Here is a 19,993-nt window from a genome sequence, read left to right as displayed (position 1 = left end):
TCAGCTCAAATATTATTTGCTTTGTTTCTTCTTACAAGAATATTCCATCTGGAACAAATTAAGTTTTTGAGAAAACTGTTGTGAAACTTGAAACTCTATGATCTTTTCAGATAAATACTCTGCTTTTGCTGCATTAGCTAGATTGAATATCAAATTGCAAGTCTCTGTGCTGGTTTTTTGTGTTTTGTTTTTTTAAATTCAGTCCTGGTTTTCTCCATACCACATGAATAGTTGCTTTACAGTGTCATGTAGTATTGTGCTAAAATCACTTCGGATATCTCCCTCTTTGTTCCACTTTGTTCTATTTTATTTGGCGTTCTTAAGCAACTCTTCCTCACTGTCTTACACCATCTGAATGAAGAAATTTTTTTTCTTCATTAAATTTCCCATACATTGGATTTAACTTGCAATTACATTTAGTTCATAAATCTAACTCCCGCCTCTGCTATTTGAAATAAAACTGTAGAAGATAAGAATCAGATGTGTAGAGCTGATCTTGACATGTTTGCTGATCTTGACATTATTTCTAAACTTTTAAACTTGGCCTGGATGCTTAGAAAGAGTCTTTGTGAATTATCAGAATGGAAAAACAAAGTTGTCTAATTTAATTGAATGTGTGCTTGATCTTGTTATAATTAATAGGTAAGTAGCCTGATTTCAGATGTCCCTGTTGGTGATCTCATGCTCACCGTACTAGTTGTTCGTTCACTATAGAAATTTGGAAGTGTAGGATATAAGAGAAGGCGAGGCATATGAAAGAGTTCCAAGTAGAATGTTTACTGAATTTCAAGGACATTGGATTTGTTCTGCAGGTTCAAAACCTGGACAGTAATTGCAGTATTAGCTGAATTAAGGAACTTATTTTCCTGCTCCCCAAAGTTTTCCTTTTTTGCATCTAGTTGACTTTGAAACTAGATTATGTCCTTTCACCCACTTTAATGTCATCCCTAGTTGTCAGTTTATTTGTGTAATGTGTCACTGGTAATTGTGTATGTGAGAGGGGGACAGGGCTGTTGGAAAGGAGCGCTGACAGCAAATCTCTGTTAACTGGTAAGGTCTGCAGATGCCAATGGAGACTTAACAGGTTTGGTTGCGCAATGTTAAAAGCTGTAATAGCAGAGATGGATTCAGTATGAAAGCATCTTATAAATTTAGTTAATCTTTTACTTTGCTGTGAGTGGTTTGTTTCTACCAAATGAACTGTAGTAGTAGAATGCATAATAACTCACAAGCCCTGACTATAGAATAATAGTGTTAATTTTAGTTACGGTCTTATCAAGCCTGAGGCTTGATTTAGTGTAATGAAATACTTGCCCTGATCTCAAGAGTAATGGGGTATGCCCTATAACCTATTGCACACAGTTAGCATGAGTGAAAAGTGTTACTGTCTGTTTTTTGGGTAGGAGAGCATTGCTTATAAAATTGTTGACAGTGTTTTGGCAACAGTGCTGTGGCAGTTATGTGCAATATTGTTCTCCTTTTGTTGTATTTTAGCGTGCAGCAGCAGGTGCAGCAGAGGGCAGATTATTATATTGTTCATTCAGTCAGAGGTAGCTTGGATAGATGAAGAAGTACGGTCCAATATTTTGGAGCCTTCCCTTGGAATATTTTTGCCCGCTATCTCCCCTCATAGTATGGAGTATTAGTGAGTGGAAAATGAATTACTAGTTCTCTAGAAATACTACTTCATACATTTAGTAAGAAAGAACAGATGTTGTGTCTTAGTGTCTGCTGCTAACTATCTGACTGTCCATTAGCTGTCATTGAACTTCCAGAAGAGGTGGAATGGATAAAATTCAATGTGGACATGAATGGTTATTACATAGTAAATTATGATGAAGACTGGCAAACACTGATTGATCTGCTGAAAAAAACCCACACTGCTTTAAGTGCTAAAGACAGAGCCAATTTGATCAACAATATTTTCAGCCTTGCAAGGTAAGACTTTCTTACTTCAATTAACATAAATTGAAATAAGTAGGAAGGTGTAAAAATGACATCCAAAAATATTTATCATAAATGAAGACATTTTAGTGTCACTGTCTTCTTGCTGGTGTTGTTAAACAAAAGCGCACACATCTAAAACATTTCTTATTACTCTTTGTATTCACTTATTACTCTGTTAGTGTAATGGAGTTTATTGTGACTTGGGCAAGACAGATGTTGTCACTTAAACCATTTCAACATTTCTGTTCATTGACCTGCAGTCTAGGAAAAGAGTCTCTGAAAAAGGCCTTTGAGCTGATCGATTACATTAAGGAGGAGAGCAGCACTGCACCTCTCACTCAAGCTTTGTTCCAGCTGGGTCTTATTTTCAGCCTTCTAGAGAAAAGGGGTGAACAACAACTGGCAGCACGCGTCATGGTATGTCCTAGTTTTCTGTTAATTGTAGCATTAAATAATAGTTTTCTGTAACGTTTACATTTAAGTTAGAGTTGACTATTGAATTTGTCATTCAGTAACCTCATCAAATTAAACATGGATTCTGGATTATTGTCAGTCTTAGCAATTCCTGTGAGGTAGAGATGGTATATTGCAGTGCTAAATTTTCTGTAATGACTTTTTTCCCCCCCAGCTTTTTGTAGGACTGGTAAGGTAGTGGAATCCGGGAAATTACAACAGGGGCTATAAAGGTCAAGATAGTGCAGGGTCTTTGGCATTGTCTAGTACAGAAAGGCTGTTTCCAAAATGGTTCTAGCTGGAGATTACAGATCAAATTGATTGATACAGAAGCTGCAGGAGGAAAAAAGGTAATGCTATTTTCTATGTAAATAATAACATGGAAATGTTCATCATTCCTCCATTGCAGCTGAGAGATAAGTTAACATAATGCACTATTACAGACATAGCAGTAAAATGAAGGTGGTAGGTTCAGTTCTTGTGGCAGAAATTATAAATTAGTCTTAGCTTTGCCTGCTTTTCCCTGTTATTTGGAAGTTTCCTTTTTGTACTCATGCAGAAGATTTAAATGATCCTTGGAAACTTGACAGAAACAAACAACAAAAAAGTAACTGCTATAATAATTTTGCTCATTGAGTAGTTGTCCAAAAAATTTGCTATTGTTATCTTCTCTGAAAACAGCCTACAGAATCTATTAGATGATAACAGTTTACATTTGGATATCTCAGCTAATGAGGTATTTGGTGGGGCACCTAGCTAGTACTACAAAAGTAGAAACAGAAAGAGTTCATGCTTTAGATAAAGCTTTGTTGTTTGTGCTAAACTAAGGAGCACTATTGTCACTGGATAGAGTTAAAAGCAGTTAAACATGTAGAAGCTGTAATTATTTGAGATTGTAATGTGACTATGAGTTTGACCTGTAATAACATGAGGAATTTACATATACAGGTATGTCATATCTCATGTATTTGAGAAAAACTACTATGCTTAACATCCACAGTTATAAGTGTTGTTGTTGTTGTTTTGGTTTTTTTAACTGATTTTGTTTGTGGAAAATCCTGTGTTAAGAATTAGCTATTGCTAATAATTTTTCCTCCTTTAGAACAGAATAGAACTCCTACTTGGAAACAAAATTGATCAACAGCACTGGACAGATGATGGGACATTATCTGAACGAGAACTTCGGTCAATGCTGCTAACTTTTGCATGCATCCATGATATAAGAAACTGTAGAACAACTGCATCTGAGTTGTTTGATAAATGGATGAAATCTAATGGAACGATGAGGTACTAAAACCACTGGGCTTTCACTGCTTTACCTATCTCTTCCTGTTACCCTGCCATCCGAGGGCACTTCATTCAGTCATTCAGTGTTGCTTATCTAAAAGTTCTAAGATGAGAGGGGAAACAGTGCTAGATTTTAAAATTTTGTCTGTAGTCATACTGAGGATAACTGCGAACCCATACACAGATTGCATCCGTGTATGCAAGCTGCCTACTCAAAGAGAATTACTTAGCAGTGTTGAAGTGTACCTTTTTATCTTGCAGAACTTGTTCTGCTCTGGGTTTTTGTGCATTTTGTGCCATAGAAAATGACTCTGTGTTATGTACCTTTTGCTATGCTATCATGTGGCTTATTATGAGTGAGTTAAAGTACTAGGATAGCATGAATTCTTGTGTCCAGCAAGCATACGAGTGCTATGGAAATAAACTGCAGAAATTAGAGGGATCTCTTTCAAGCTAATCTTTTCATTTTGTAACTTTTCTTCCTTCTTTTCTCAGATGAGCATTTTTTGTCCTCCCTTTTTTGTTTTGTTTTGTTTTGTTTGTTTGCTTGTTTTGTTTTGTTTTTTCCCTGTAGTCTTCCTAGTGATCTCATGAAAGCCATATTTATAACTGGAGCCAAAACTAACGATGGCTGGGAATTCCTCCTAAGGATGTACACCTCTTCAGTTCCTGAAGCAGAGAAAAGCAAAATAATAGAAGCTTTGGCCAGCACAGAAGATGTCAGAAAGATGATGTGGTATGAAGTAGACAATAAGTTCTGTGTTGCTTAAATTAAGTGTTAAAATCTTTTTATTTTTTTTCTTTACTTTTTAAATAAATATGATTTTCTTTGTGCTATCGTTGAAAAAAAAAAAATTGTGCATATTGAATAAAATCTAGCTAAGTGTTTTCTGCAGGATTCCATGAATAGAAGAACATACTATTATTCACTTCAAAATAATGTGTATGATGGGGTAGGTCAAGTTGAAACATACACAAAGAAAACAATGAACATAAAACTTTGTAGCAGTTGTAAATAAAATTCAACTTTTTTGTGGTAATAGTAACACAAATGGCAGATTGTTCTGTTTATGTCTTCTTAACCAAGACAATAACTGTTGGCTTTTTTTGTTGTGTCTTTGGCCTTACACCATATTCCCATACCTCTTTGTAGTTTAAATCTTATTATTACGTGAGGGGCACATTAAACATGTCCTGGCAGGTGACTCTGGTTACAGCTTTTCTCTCTTAACTTATCAGTGAATTGTGTTTTATAGTACAAGCTGTGAGAATTTACTTCATCTCAACACCAGTGAATACTCAGGTTCTTGGATTAGAGCTGTGGTCGTTCTGTTCATGAAAGCTCAAGTGAAATGATTACAGTGCATATAAAATGTAGCATCCATATGCTCCAGATGCATTAAATTGCTTGTTATTTTTTCTGTTACATATTCTTGTCCATCTAACTCATGAGTATCTGGAGGTACATGTGAAAATACGAGTAAGATTTCTTTTCCTGCCCCTTTTCATGTACTTTGTATTTTAGGTTAATGCAGAACAGCCTTGAGGGAGGAGTCATCAGGACGCAGGAGCTCTCGCATATCATAGCAACTATTAGCCACAGTTTGCCTGGACATTTGCTGGCCTGGGACTTTGTCAAAGAGAACTGGGAAAAACTTACAAGAAAGTAAGGCTTTTAATGTAGCTGAAATGCACACTCCCATTGGCAAAAGGATGACTCTTATCATGTCCCAGTGAATAAGTAGTTTGCTTCATACAAGCATATTCGTATTGAAATTTTAATTCCTGTTTTAATATCTGATTTTACAAAAATACTTGGAAAGTGTGTCTTTTTATCTCATTAGTAGTTGATGGGACTTTGGAGAAACCTAGAGCAAATCAGTTATTCTGGAAAATCTTGATTTGAATTCCTGTTAAAAGTGTTCCCTCGATGATGATTATGTAGGGTATTTATGTGGTGAAAGATATTCAAAAGTAGACCCAGGGAATTCACCCTTTATTTTGTCTTTCTATAGTAACCTCAAAACCAAAAAATACCGCTTGTTTTAGATATGTATGTTCTCCATCACTGACCTTCAAGGGTACCCAGCTGGAGAGCTGCAAATCTTCCATAAGCTGACAGTTAGATGGAAAATTCTATTTCTACGTTCTGGTTGCGATCTGAAACATTTTCCTGTTGCTAAAAAGGCTTCTCTCAGATGAAAATTCGTGCTTTAGCATGCAGGATTAATTAATAATCAGTATTACAAAACTGTTTGGTTCTAAATTAGTTCTGGAGGACAACTTGATTGCATGTGAATGCACACCACAAATACAGATGTTGCTGTTCAATGTGTGGTGTCTTCAGCTTTTACTGTTCATTGAAGTTTGAAAAATTTCCATGGCTCTTAAGTTCAGTTTTCAGAGGTATTAAGTGTCCTGAGGATTAGATTTCTAAGACCTTGTTAAAAAAACAGGTATGTGAACTTGAATTTAATTGCTTCTAGAGATTTCTAGTGAAACAAACTAAAAAGAATAAGAACATGTGCATTCATAGAAACTGCGTGTTGAAGTGGCTCATGAATTTTTTTTCTTCTTTGTATTTCAGGTTTCACCTGGGCTCATATACTATACAGAATATCATTAGCTCATCAACTTCCCAGTTTGCAACAAAGGTGCATCTACTTGAGGTTGGTGACTTAATGAAACAGAAAACAGTGTTTTCTAGTGCCAGTGCTGTTTTTGGTTATTGGAGGATGAGGAAGATGTGTTATTTACAGTAATTAAGGCCCTTTGTAAGGATATACAGATTTTCCTATCCCTGTATCACACATAAGAAGCGTATACAGAAACATGCATTTGACTGCATTTTGAATCTGTGACATAGTTGGCATACAGTCAAGTACAGCTAACTATTTATATTGCTTTGGTTTCCTAATGAATGCTCTGTCTCCCAAAATAGTGATAGAAAAAAAATATATATATATCATAGAATCATAGAATTATTTGGGTTAGAATGGATTTCTGAGGGCTGTCAAGTTCAGCTACCCTGCCATGAACAGGGACAGCACAGCTGGATCAGGCTGCCCAGGGCCTTAATCCAGCCTCCCCTTGAAAGTCTCCATCCACCACAACACTGCGTAACCTGTGCCAGTGCCTTACTGTTCTCACTGCAAAAGATTTTTTCCTTAAATCTAACCTAAATGTATCCTTCCTGAGTTTGAAGCCATTTCCCGTTGTTCTGTCGCCACAGTCCCTGCTAAAGTGTTTGTCCCCTTCTTTCCTGTGGCTTCCCTTTAGACACTTAAAGGCCTCTATTAGGTCACCTCACGTCCTTCTCTTCTCCAAGCTGAACAGCCCCAGTTCTCAGCCTATCCTCAAACCAGAGGCTTTGGTCTAGACTTTGTGAATAATCTGTGCTTTTCTTTTCTGTGGAACGTGTTCAGGGCCTTAAAGATTGCTGTACATTATTTTAGCTGTCAGCAATTCCAAAAAGCTGTTTTGGATGTTCAGTATCCAGTTAATGCTCATTAGAAATCTCAGAGTCTTTCCTAACAAGGCCCTGAAGTTCATCTGTTAAGAGTGGTTTAAGGTTTGGTCTGATGTTTTCCTTCAGAAAACTGGGACAGGGGTAGCTGCCTGTGATTTGAGTGGTAGAATTTCAGGTGTAACCATTGATTGATAGGTATAATACTGAGCAGGAATGGAAGGTCAATCTGACATGTATGTAGCCTTTGCTTCTGGACCTATTTGTTTGGCCAGCATTGATTTTAATTAAGACTCTTTCTTTTCTCTTGTTATGCAGGTGAAGACATTTTTTGAGTCAAAATCAGAAGAGAGCTCTAAACTGCGTTGTGTAAAAGAGGCGATTGACACAATTCAACTTAATATCCAGTGGATGGAGACGAACTTAGCAAAGCTACAAGAATGGCTGTAGTGCACTTAATGTTATAGTGTGCCAGCCAATAGGAAATCTGTGGACATCTGCTCCATTTCTTTTGCAAAAGCCAGGATGAAACCAGGCATCGCTGCAACATTGTTTGCACTATTAGAGAGTCTAGATAGCTCAGGGCATGTCTCACATAAAATTTGGTTTCCCTTGAAGCGTTTGTGTGCAGGATTAAATATTTATTCTGAAGCCATTTTCATCTGTAGACCAAACATCTCCGTGAGTGATGATACATCATTTTTTATATTTGAAGCTTACACCCTTAATTTGGAATCATGTTCCAGTTTCTCATCAGTGGAATTAATAATTATTTTTAAATGTAAAAATAAAGGTAGCTTCCACAGAAATTACAGAATCTGATGTACAACAGAGTCATACTCAAGATATCCATTAGTGGACTGAACCATTAACTGATGTTGCTGTGTTATTTGTGAGCAACTGCACAAAAGAACCATTGGAAGTGGCTGGAGGGTAGTTCATCTGTTAAAGTGACTACTGATTTCTCCACTTTTGACTGTTTAGTTTTCATTTCATCACTTGTTTCTGAGGTTCTGTAGTTAGTCAGCGTGTGTCAGCCACTTCATTAGGATAACTTTTTTTTTTCCCTTGCTTGTTACTTCCTATATACCTATATTGCAGGACAAATTGTGTATGCTGTTTCTTGTTTTTTCAACACAGTTCTAGGAATCTTCTCATTTAGTGCTTAATGGTTTCTTCTTACACTGTTGTGAAAAACCTGGTGAGACAAATCTGCAAATTCTTTAAAAGAAGGGGATCTAAAAGCAGAGATGTACCACATTGGAAAGGCAAAGTACCAGTTGTGCATTCTGTCTGCCAATCAGAAGCAGTGAAAAAGGCCATTTTTGAGGCTTCGTATATCCATACAACACATAGAAGATTAAGCGTACTTGTTTATGTGGAGATGTGATGATGTTTTTGAATGTTCCATTTCACTACTAATGCACCTTCTGTGGATTCTTGCAAACAGATTCACCTGTTGTCTTATTACAAGCCAATTACACGATCAGTTGTAAACTGCTGTGAAAGCGTTAACAGAAGTTGAATTGTTTGAACTAAATAAATTTAATCTACCAGTAAATTCTGAAGAAGGTGACACTTAGAATGTCACAGGTAATTCAGACTGAAGGCTTTGATTTATGAAATTGCAGCCTTGCCTGTACAGTTAATTCGCAGAAATGATAAGCTACGATAAACTTAAACCATGCTGTATTTTTCCCATCCTTTCAGTATGGGAAGTGCTTTCCTAGAAAAGAAGTTTCTCATTTTTTCTCATCAGCTCACATTAAAAATAACATTTGCAGTTCTAATCGTGAAGTTATCAGAAACAATGTTAGCTTTGAGAGTGTACAAATGGATGTTTGCCCAAGAGGCCCAGAAATGAACAGTTTTCACAGGTACTTCAGAAGGACTTGGTGGTGTAAGCACTGAAAGTAGGTCATAACATCCTGTTTCCATGCAAGTTATGCAATTAGAATTGTAATCAACTACGTTCTTTCGTGTTTTATTAGCCAGCTGTCACATCTTCTGGTTTTATTTCTGCATCTTATTTAAACCTCTGTGCTCTTTGCATAAATATTATCTCCATATTTGTATATTTGTGTGTACATAGTTATCAGTTTTGTTTTGCAGTCCCTTCTCAGTGTTAAATGCTTTCACTTTTCTATCCTCTCAGACTTGTTTTTCTTCAGCTCTGACTGGTACTGAGGCATATATAATTTTAGATGGAAACTGTGGAGGAAGATCCCCTCTTCTTCCTGACTTCTGCTGTAGGATTTTTTAACATTTTGTTCAGACGCTTTACTGATAGCTAGCTCTTTGCAAGGAAACTGCATGTGCAGCTCATCTTCAGAATGTGAACTGTACTAAGGAAGTCTGGAAGATCAGAGAGATTTTGGAGGAATTTCTGAATATTTTTTTCATTTTACTATTCTTTGGGGGTTTTTTGTTTTGTTTTTTATTTTATTTTATTTTTTTTAATTAAGCAATACTTTCACTATGCCATTTTTAGAGGACTTGATATTCTTTTATGTCATGTAATCTATAACTTCATTAAAAGTTGTACTGGAGTCTTTCAAGTGAAGTTCTTAAAAATGATCCTCTCTTTTTGAGATTATTGGGAACTGATGAGGGTTAGAATGGCAAAGGCATGAGCAATGAACTGCCCTTTAAGAGTCACATCTGTCATGCCTTACTGCAGATAATGAAATCTTATTAGTTCTTTGAGCTTTCTTTGGCTTTTGGTCAAATGAAAAGCACATTGTAGCCAGCAGCAACACTTTAACTAGAAAATACTATGGAAATTAAGTAAAATTGCAGAGCTAAAGTTTTCTGTACATCCTAGGACTCACTTGCTTTCCAGTAGAAGATCTTTACTGTGCAAAGCTGTGCTGATGCTGCATCATTTCCTGCAATGTGAAATGATGGTGTTCAATACATTGGAATTGCAGAGTTTATATCTGGATGTTCTGCATCAGTTACTGTCCTCAAAGCCATTATGCACTGGTTGTTTTGTTAGTTCCCAGTATCCTCAGTTCATAATGAGTGGCCTTTTAAGAACTAATAGTGGTGAAAATCAAACATGCTTGTAAATATATATATATTTCTTTATATTTTCTGATGTGAAATTTGCCTACTAAGAAAAGTGCAAGCAAGCAGTTGAGCCCTGGAGAAAGGATTGATCCCTCTGCCAGCTCACCTTTTTTTTTTTTTTTTTTTTTTTTTTTTTTTCTTTAGAGATGGAAGAAGTGCAAATAATGTAGGACAGAGCGTAAGACCTGTAATGTATGAAAAGATGGTAACATACAGAATGAAGAAGTTTAGAATAGGTGTAGTTGTTTGTTTGTTTTTTTCCCGTGTAACTGATCATAGAGATGATCGTTGTGCCTTATGGCTGGCGATTGAAGCAATACGCCAGACAGCATAAACAGCCTGTTCTCCTTCAGGAGCTAGCTGAGGTCTTGCAGACTGAGAAGGTTTGTTTTTCTGAGCACAACTCAACCCTGAGTTGATGGGAAAACAGAACACCATTGCTGAGGGTGCTTTCTTGTCATACAGATCATTTCATGGGTAAGTGAGGCATGCTGGGGGGAGAACAACTGAGCAGCGTTGGCTTTTGTTGTGTCCTGTAAATACGATATCACCATTCTTCAGCATACAAATTTTCCAGTTATGAAACTGCCACATACATAAGCACTTTGAAAATAATGTTGCAGCAACTTCCATTTATTATGTTGCTGTCGAGCTCATTTGGTTTCAGATTAATCCTGAAACTTCCTTCTTACCACTCGTCTGTGGAAATTTCTTACTTGGTAGAGAGCCAGCTTGCTTGGGCTGTAAGATCTGTATTAGCTGTTGGGCTTGGCACTGAGAAGGTGAAGAAAGATATTGTCTTCCACAGGGAGGAGAAATTTTAGGTCTTGAAACTTGTGAGACAGATTGTACATACATTGTAAGAGAGAGCTGTGAGGAAACAAATGGTGTGAGTAACTACTTCATCTTAGTGGCCAGCAGATACAGGAAGTCTAACTTCCAAAATTCTTCTTAAGCAGACGTTCTGAGTCCATCTTTCAGCTGTTCTCCCTTAGGTAGAACATTCCATGGTCTGACATAGACTGTACCATCCTTCCTTTGCTTTCTTGGGAGATGGTGTCTTTCTTTGCACTCTGAAGTTCTATTAATGCTGCCTCAGTGACCATTCTTACTTAGATGCACTTGCTGGGTTTGGTCACAGACATTTTAGCTCCTCACGAAACTCTGATCCTCGAGTCACGTAGTGCACTCAGTTTGCCACGCGCTGAACATTTATTGTTTGATATTTGCAATAAAGTGCAAACACAGTGAATTTAAAATAGTAATACTGTTTATGCTTATCGCTTTCATCAAGATGCTACCAAATGGTCAGAAATTTTTGTTACTTTTTTTGAGGCATGGAGTCACGCGGTTTCTAGGAAAAAAATATATATTTACCATATTAAACTCAGGTCATATTGCTAAAGAATTTAAATCTTTAATTTTGTTGTGCTGTTTAAACCTGCTGTTGTAATAGAGATATTGATTTTTATATGTGATAATTTAACTTTGATCCAGAATAGGGGACAGGCATCTTTTCCAAATTATAACACAATCTTAAAGACACGGCTTTTAAAAAAGGGCATAGCCTGAATGAATTTAAAGTCCAATTTGAGGGGAGTTTTTAAAAATGAAGCATAGATGTTCTGTTCCAAGATTTGGGAGACTGGAAGAGTTTGAATATGCGGCATAAGATGGCTTTCTTCAGTGGGAACTGAGTCCTGTCAAGGTTAAGTTAGGTATCCCTGAAAAACACCTTATGGGCTCATTTGAAATGCTGTGTAGTGTAGGTACTTGTAAAGGGTTGCTCTTTGTATTTTAAACACTGTAGTAATATACAAGACAATGTCAATTCACAGGTGTCTGAACTGTGAGTGGTAAAACTGCAGGTGGTTAAATACCTGCCTTCAAATGGGGATTCAAATATTGTATGTGTGCGTGTGTACGTATAGATATATATAAAATATGCAAAGTCGTCTGTTTCATTTGTAAAGGGAGAAAAAGCTTATTTTCTTCATATTTCAGAGAACTGTTTTTGCATATTACCAGCACTGATTTGGAAGGCATGTGTAATGCAAACACTATTGCTTTTTGTGAGATAGAAATAAAGTATTTCAATATAACCTTTTCTCTGTGATGTTTTTTTTTTCTTCATGGTACCTCCCATGGGGGCTGCAGCCTTACCAGAACCTCACGTCGTGCGCCTTAGGGTCAGCAAGGTCTGAAACTTCCCACATACCAGTATCCAGAATCAGTCACTGTGGCATCATCAGGACAAGAGAGATGGGAAGAGGAGCCCTATTAGCTGGCATTCCTGACCTGATCCAAGAATGGTACACCTTCCCTCTCCTGGCCTTTCTCCATGGCCTCTGGGAGCTGGGATTCCTGAGGACCAGTCTTCCTAGTAAAGGCTGAGGCAAGGGAGATGTTCCATACCTTGTTCTTTTCCACACCCTATGTAAAGTAGATCTTCCATTTTGTTCAGTAGAGGGCACGCACTTGGTCCCAGCATTGTTACAGAAGACTGCCTCGTTGCTCTTGATGTCTCTGTCCAAATTCAATTCTAGTTGGGCTTTTGCTTTCCTAACTTTGTTTGTGGACGCTGTATTCCTCTAAGGTTACGTGTCTCTACTTCCGCTCTCTGTATTTTTATATGTGAGTGTGCCAGAGATCCTTGTTCATTCACTCAGATCTCCTAGCATTATTGCCTGGTTCTCTTCAATGGTGTGTGTGTCTCCAAAGCTTGGAGGAGATGATCCTTGTTCAGTTAGAACTGCCTCCATAGCTGCAAGTTTAGCAAGCTGATACTTCAATAGCTAATTTGCTAGTTCTTCAGCCTGAGCTATGGTGGGATTACAGGTAAAAACAAGGATGTTGCTGAACATCAATGGCTGTTCCTTTAGCAAAATTGTACCAAACTTGTCCTCAGTGTCATAGCCATACCAAATTGACGTGACTGTGAGGGGTCTATCCTTTCCACTCTGTACTTCTAGCTTCTTGTAATCTGTTTTATGTAGACCAAGTTAGGCATAGGTTGCTCTGGAGGCTAGGTATTGGGTATAGGAGTTGTGTGATTCTCAGTTACGGAGCCAAAATGTACATCACTTCTATCTTAATCAGACAAAACAATGGCAGAGAAGAGCTGGTGGATTCCTGATTCAAATTAGTGGTGTTAGGTTTATGAGCAAATCCTCATGTGGCTCAGGCAGAAACAGGTGCTCTGTATTTTAAGGAGCAAGTGTGATGCTACCAAACTACATCAGTGTACTTACTGTTAAACAAAAACCTTTATCTAAATGTTAGCACCCCATCTTGAAGCCTCTGCCTACCGAACTTACAGGTACCATGGTGATCTATTTTTTCTCATTGCAATTTCAAGCACTCGTAGTAGCTTAAAATATCCTGCAGTGTCTGAGGCAGATAAAAGTGACCATTCACTGTAAAAGCAAGACTGCATGAATTCAGTTGGTGGCATGAATTATTTTCACCAGCTACATAGGGGCTGCCGGAGGTTTGAGCCGTAAAGTGAGTTCTTTGTGTCTCCATGTTTCCACCTGTTCTCCATTAGGTGGAACATTCCTTCCTCTAATGGACTGGGTTTTCCAGTGCTGGAAGATGTTATCTTTCCTTGCACTCTGAAATTTCAAACAATGCTGTCCCACTAACCATATATTTTGTATGCGTTTTGTGCATCCGGACTTGTAAGCTGGATTTCAGAGTTCCTGTATCCTGTTTCACACAGTTACTTGGTTCCACCACATGGTAAATGTTATGGTCCCACATCTGGCTACGTTACACAGAGAGATGCCTGTGTGTGTGACTGCTCTTACATGACACTTGTTTGTATTTGCTAATTTTTATGGAGATGCTACTTGGAAGGAGTGGGAAACACAACAGCAACTTGAGACCTGGAACACTGGGGCCATGATGATGGGGGAAACATGTAAAAGGCTGCATTTTAGCATTCCTTATATCTGTAGATGGAGTGGAAATCCAGGCAGTTGTATGCCCCCTTGGTTCTGTAAGAAGAGTGCAGTAATTTATTCAGCTTGTGGTGGTAGTGATTAAATCATTCCACAGCAATAAGTAACTGCCAGTATGATAGCCCACACTCATTTTTTTGTCATACAACAATTTTCCTTAATAGCATAATTCCACTGTTATCTTGACTCTGGATTTGTATTAAACTCTGCTGTCTTCAGAATATGCTGTCCTTCACAGAATCACACAGAATGACCCTGGTTAGAAGGGACATCACGGATCATGTAGTTCCAACACTCTGCCTGGCAGGGCCACCAAAAACACATTTACTAGATCAGGTTGCCCAGGGCCCCGTCCAACCTGGTCTTGAACACCTCCAAGGACGGGGCATCCACAAGCTCCCTGGGCAGCCTGTTCCAGCTCACCACTCTCATAGTACAGAACTTCCCCCTGACATCCAACTTAAATCTTCCCTTTTACAGCTTAAAACCGTTTCCCCTTGTCCTGCTATTATCAGCCTTTTCAAAGAGTTTACTCCCCTCCTGTTTATAGGTTTCCTTCAGGTACTGTAAGGCTGCAATGAGGTCACCCTGCAGCCTTCTTTTCTCCAGGCTGAAGAAGCCCAGCTCCCTCAGCCTGTCCTCATAGGGGAGGTGCTCCAGCCCCCTGATCATCTTCGTGGCCCTCCTCTGGACCCTTTCCAAAATCTCCATGTCTTTTTTGTACTGAGGGCTCCACATCTGGACACAGTACTCCAGATGGGGCCTCACAAGAGCAGAGTAGAGAGGGACAATCACCTCCCTATCCCTGCTGACCACCCCTCTCCTGTTGGAGCCCAGGATCCCATTTGCTTTCTGAGCTGCCAGAGTGCACTGCTGGCTCATGTTGAGTTTCTCATCCATCAGGACCCCCAGGTCCTTCTCTGCCAAGCTGCTCTCAAGGACAACTCCTCCCAGCCTGTACAGGTGCCTGGGGTTCTTCCGGCCCAAGTGCAAAACCTTGCACTTTGCTGTGTTGAACCTCATTAGCTTCACCCAGGCCCAGCTTTCCAGCCTGTCAAGGTCCCTCTGAATGGCATCCCTTCCTTCCTCCATGTCAACCACACCACTCAGCTTGGTGTTGTCAGCAAACTTGCTGAGGGTGCACTCCATTCCATCACTGATGTCATTGATAAAGATGTTAAAGAGCACCGGTCCCAAGACAGATCCCTGGGGGACACTGCTCATTACTGGCCTCCACCTGGATATAGAGCCGTTGACCACCACCCTCTGTCTGCGGCCTTTCAACCAATTGCTTATCCATCTAGTTGTCCACCCATCAAATCCACCTCCCTCCAATTTGGAGATAAGGATGTGGTGGGGGACCATGTCAAAGGCCTTACTCACGTCCAGGTAAATGACATTGCTTGCCTTCCCTTTGTCAACCAACGCTGTCACTCCATCACAGAAGGCCGCAATATTGGTTAAGCATGACCTTCCCCTGGTGAAGCCGTGCTGGCTGTCTAGGATTACGTGCTCGTTCTTTATGTGATCGAGCCTGTTGTCCAGGAGGATCTGTTCCATAATCTTCCCAGGCACGGAGGTGAGATTCACCAGCCTGTATTTCCCCGGGTCCTCCCTGCTCCCCTTCTTGTATATGGGAGTGACGTGACCCTTCCACCAATCATCCGGGACCTCACCTGACAGCCACGACTTCTCAAATATGGTGGAGAGCGGCTTGGCCACCACCTCAGCCAGCTCCTTTAGGACCCTGGGATGCACACCATCTGGCCCCGTAGACTTGTGCTTATTTAGTCTCATGAGGCACTCTTGGATTTGCTCTGCACTTACAGTGGGGAGGGATTTACCTCCTTGGTCCCCACATAGAGGTTTGGGGATGCAGGGCTTAGGGATGTGAGAAAGACTAGAATCCTGGCCACCAGTGAAGACTGAGGTGAAGAACTCATTCAGCACCTCAGTTTTCTCTTCATTTGTTGAAGACAGTCCTTTTAAATTTACCAAAGAAGGTACACCCATTTTGGCCTGTCTCTTCTGGCCAATGTACCTGTAGAATGTCTTCTTATAGTTTTTCACATCCCTTGCCAGGTTCAGTTCTTCCTGCACCTTGGCTTTCCTGATCCCATGTCTGCGAGTCCAGATGGCATCCCTGTATTCTTCCCAGGTTACACAGCCTTGTTTCCAGAGCTTGTACACCCCTTTCTTGGCCCTCAGTTCACTCAGCAGGTCCTTGCTGAGCCATGGCTCGTACCATGGTTTCCTACCTCGTCTGCCCACTTTCTTATTCAGAGGGATAGAGACCTCTTGTGCTTTCAGGAGGGCATCCTTGAAGAGTAGCCAGCTCTCCTCAACATCCTTGTCTTTAAGGACAGCACCCCAGGGGATCTTGGCCAACAATCCATTGAGTAGCTTGAAGTTCGCTCTTCTGAAGTTCAGGGTCCTGATCCCACTCTTTGCCATGCCCCACTCTTTGCCAGGCCCACAGCCCTCGAGATCACAAACTCAACCAGGGCATGATTGCTGCAGCCCAGGCAGCCTCCAACTTTGACACCTTTGATGATCTCCTCTGTACTGGTGAGTAGCAGGTCCAGCAACGCTTCACCTCTGGTTGGTCTGTCCAGTACCTGGACCAAGTATTTCGTGATAGACCTCAGGCTTTTCTCAGCAACTTCCTCACTGCCAGCCTGAATTATCAGTAGCAGGCAGTAATCAGAGGGGCGAATCAGCCCAGGAAGTTTCCTTGAAATGTCCCTGCCCCGTGCCCCAGGGAGGCAGCACACCTCCCTATGGGTAGGGTCTGGCTGACATATAGGGCCTTCTGTTCCTGTCAGGAGGGAGTCACCTATGACAACCACCCTTCTTTCCTTTCAGGTAGAGGCAGTCCTGAGGCATGGGGTTGACTGCTTTGCCTGAGGCAACCTCATGGGTGGACCTCCCTCCACACTCTCACTCACCCCTCCCTGTGTGGTTTTGTGAAACAAGACATTGCTGGTGTGTGTCCATTTGGGGGTGAGTCCAATGCTGGCTGCAGGTCTACAAGCTCAGATGGGTGTTGTGCTGCTCTTCTGTCTGTGCCTTCCGCTCTTCCAGCTGGTTCTGTGGTTTGAATGGTAACCAGAGGGAAGGTTAACAGTGAGAGGTAACTACAGCATATCATAATGAGAAAAAATTAAACAAAAATGGGAGCAGAATAGGGACGGGTTATGTCACAGATTTATCTCTAGACCTATCTGTGTCCAGGACGAGGGGACAGCAGGCCCACTGACCAGAAAAAAAAAACAAACAAAAACAGGAGTTGGGGGTAGGGGGTCAGTAGTTTTACAGGCCAGTTTGGCCCAATGCTATGACTAAGGGGGCAAAGGATCCACAGATCCACACACTGGGAAAAAGGAAAGGGTAAAGGGAGAAGAGCAGGGAGATGGGAGCTGGGCCTAAAATTAGAACAGCAACAAACTGAGGACGAAAGGCAGTTTACTAAATATGATATCCAAATGCAAGATAAGACAGTTTAACACAAAATAATTGGAACTGACACAAATAAATCAAATAGAAGAGAGTGTCCAAAACTGAAGGCCTTATGCTAAAACTGAAAGTAAAATGATGACCATGCACTGTGAGATGAGCAGCAAAAAATGAGAGCAGTCTTGTGACTCCCAAGCAGTTTATCTTAACCTCCAGATAAAAAGTCCTCCAGGGTATGTAGTACTTCTGCTTTTGTGAGAGAGAGGTACCCAAAGAATCAACAATGCATGGAACTGGAACAGCAACTCGTTAAATCATGGTTCTTGAAAAACTTGTAAGATGTGAAATACAAACAACAAAATAAAAAATACGTGGAAGGTAAACCAAGCAGAAAACAGGGGATGAACACATACTAACGGAAATAAAGTTATTAGATAGGCATTAAACCTGTGAGACCTTGACTGTTAAGGGCTAGGGAGGGATTTCACTTTGGCATGCAGGTGATAAAAGACATGGGTGCGCTTGACTGGTGGAGATGACCCACCTCATGCCCTGCATAGAAGTAAAGCTGTGCCTCCCGTCTCCACATTTCCCTTTGCAGTGTGCTGTGGGAGGTCCCAAAGGAACGATAGCAGCAGCACGGGAGGCCTCCAGGCCCAGCAGAGGTCAGACCTGCCCTGTGTGCGGCGCTGACAGATGCACGGGTGGCAACACGGATAATTTTTATGGAATTTTATTGGGGAATCAACTCTTGGAAAGGGTGGATAGGAGCAGGACAAGGGGAAATGGTGTTAGGTTGAGGGAGGGAAGGTTGAGGATGGATGTCAAGGGGAAGATCTGTAGTAAGAATGGAGATGTGCTGGAATAGGCTGCCCAGAGAGGTTGTGGATGCCTCGCCCTGGAGGTGTTCAAGGCCAGGTGGATGGGGCCCTGGGCAGCCTGGTGTAATAAATATGGAGGTTGGTGGCCCTGCCTGTGGCAGGGAGGGATGAAGACTGGTGATGTTTGAGGCCCCTTCCAACATGGGCCATTCAGCGACTCTGTGGTCTGATTCGGTCCGAGCCCCTGAGGGCTGCTTGTGGCCCAGCTGCAGGCCCGGCCGTGTTCTGGCCAGCTGCTGGGGTGGTGTCCTAGCGCCGCCTGCGGGGTGGCCTCTTGGCAGGAGGTGCAGAGTCCTCAGAGGTGTGAGTCCTCCTCCTCTTCGGGGCTCGCCGTGGCGCCCTGCCAGAGCGCTCCCTGCTTGTGCTGGCACTGGAGGGACCTGGCACTGCCTCCCCCGGCTCTTCCTGGGCTGCTTCTTGGACTCTGTGCACCAGAGCCGGGCTGGATGGAGGCTGGCTGGGACCCTCACGAAGGGCAGAGGATGAGGGGCCAGGAAGCTCCCCTTCCGTGTTTGCTTCCCTGGTGCTCCTGGATGGCTGTAGACTGTCGTCAACAGTTCCTGTTGATGGTGTAGCTGCACCATGGACAGCTGCAGGGCAGCTCTCCTGGCCCGTGGCGGCATGGTGGCCTCTGGGCCAGGCAGATGTTGCACCTCCCTGCTGCACAGCTGCGCAGCTCAGACAACAAGCTGTCGCACAAAGCTGACGGCCTGGCTTTGCAGGGAGCTGAGCAGCCACACAGTCAGCGCTGCCTCGTCCAGGCCATAGAAGGACAGTCCAAAAAAGACAAGCTGGAACACTGAAAAGGCTGCCATATTATCAACCCCAAAGTGCTGCCTCACCTCCTGGTGCACCCAAGGCATTAGGGGCCGGAGCACAGCTGGGTGCTGGCGGAAAATGGACACCCAGGTTGGCATCGCAGGCACCTGCCCTGCAGCCTCAGGTTGCTGCTGGGGATCTCTCCCTTCCTGCGCAGGCCATCTGACAAGGAGCTCCTCAAAGTTGTTGTCAGAACGCACAGAGTGCAGGATGGACGTCACCCTGCCATTGCAAAGTGGGCACTTGGGCCTAGTCTGGGCCCAGCGCCGGATGCAGCCAAAGCAGAACTGGTGCAGGCATGGCATTACATAGCTGGCATTGTCCATGCTGTCCAGGCAAATGGTGCAGCGATTAGTGCAGCTCCGCATCCATGCTCTCCAGCTGCTGAATGGGCAGGAGAGTAGGCGATGAGGTTGCTTGCTCCTCACGTCGCTGCTGGCAGCAAGCAGGGGTCATGCTAGAAAAAGGAAGCAGAGCCGCGGTCACTCGCTTGAGCCCGTGCAGGACGAACAGTGCCCAGGTCCCCCGCCAAGGAACCTCCCAGCTGCCCAGGAGAGGTGAGGTTCCCCTTACCAGCTGCCTTTGCTGCGGGGCCTTCTGGTGCCCCGGCTGCACTGAACCGGCAGCGTCGGGGAGAAGCTCCGTGGCTC

At 41.9% G+C, this 19,993-nt stretch overlaps 1 protein-coding gene across 1 annotated transcript in view; it reads left to right on the top strand.

The window, feature by feature from the left end:
• The window catches only part of LNPEP (leucyl and cystinyl aminopeptidase), a 50,613-nt gene extending 38,286 nt beyond the window's left edge, over nt 1-12,327 (top strand). Inside the window, exons 12-18 of the mRNA XM_015849493.2 lie at nt 1,758-1,938; nt 2,208-2,364; nt 3,503-3,687; nt 4,262-4,423; nt 5,213-5,353; nt 6,275-6,356; nt 7,472-12,327. Of these exons, the coding sequence (XP_015704979.1) occupies nt 1,758-1,938; nt 2,208-2,364; nt 3,503-3,687; nt 4,262-4,423; nt 5,213-5,353; nt 6,275-6,356; nt 7,472-7,603 (1,040 nt within the window). The 3' untranslated portion in view covers nt 7,604-12,327. The remainder of the gene's footprint in view (nt 1-1,757; nt 1,939-2,207; nt 2,365-3,502; nt 3,688-4,261; nt 4,424-5,212; nt 5,354-6,274; nt 6,357-7,471) is intronic.
• The last annotated feature ends 7,666 nt before the right edge of the window (nt 12,328-19,993 follow it).

The sequence above is a fragment of the Coturnix japonica genome, chromosome Z (assembly GCF_001577835.2).
Source record: "Coturnix japonica isolate 7356 chromosome Z, Coturnix japonica 2.1, whole genome shotgun sequence".
In the NCBI taxonomy this organism is placed as follows: Eukaryota; Metazoa; Chordata; class Aves; order Galliformes; family Phasianidae; genus Coturnix; species Coturnix japonica.
This window is presented reverse-complemented; position numbering and strand designations above follow the sequence as displayed.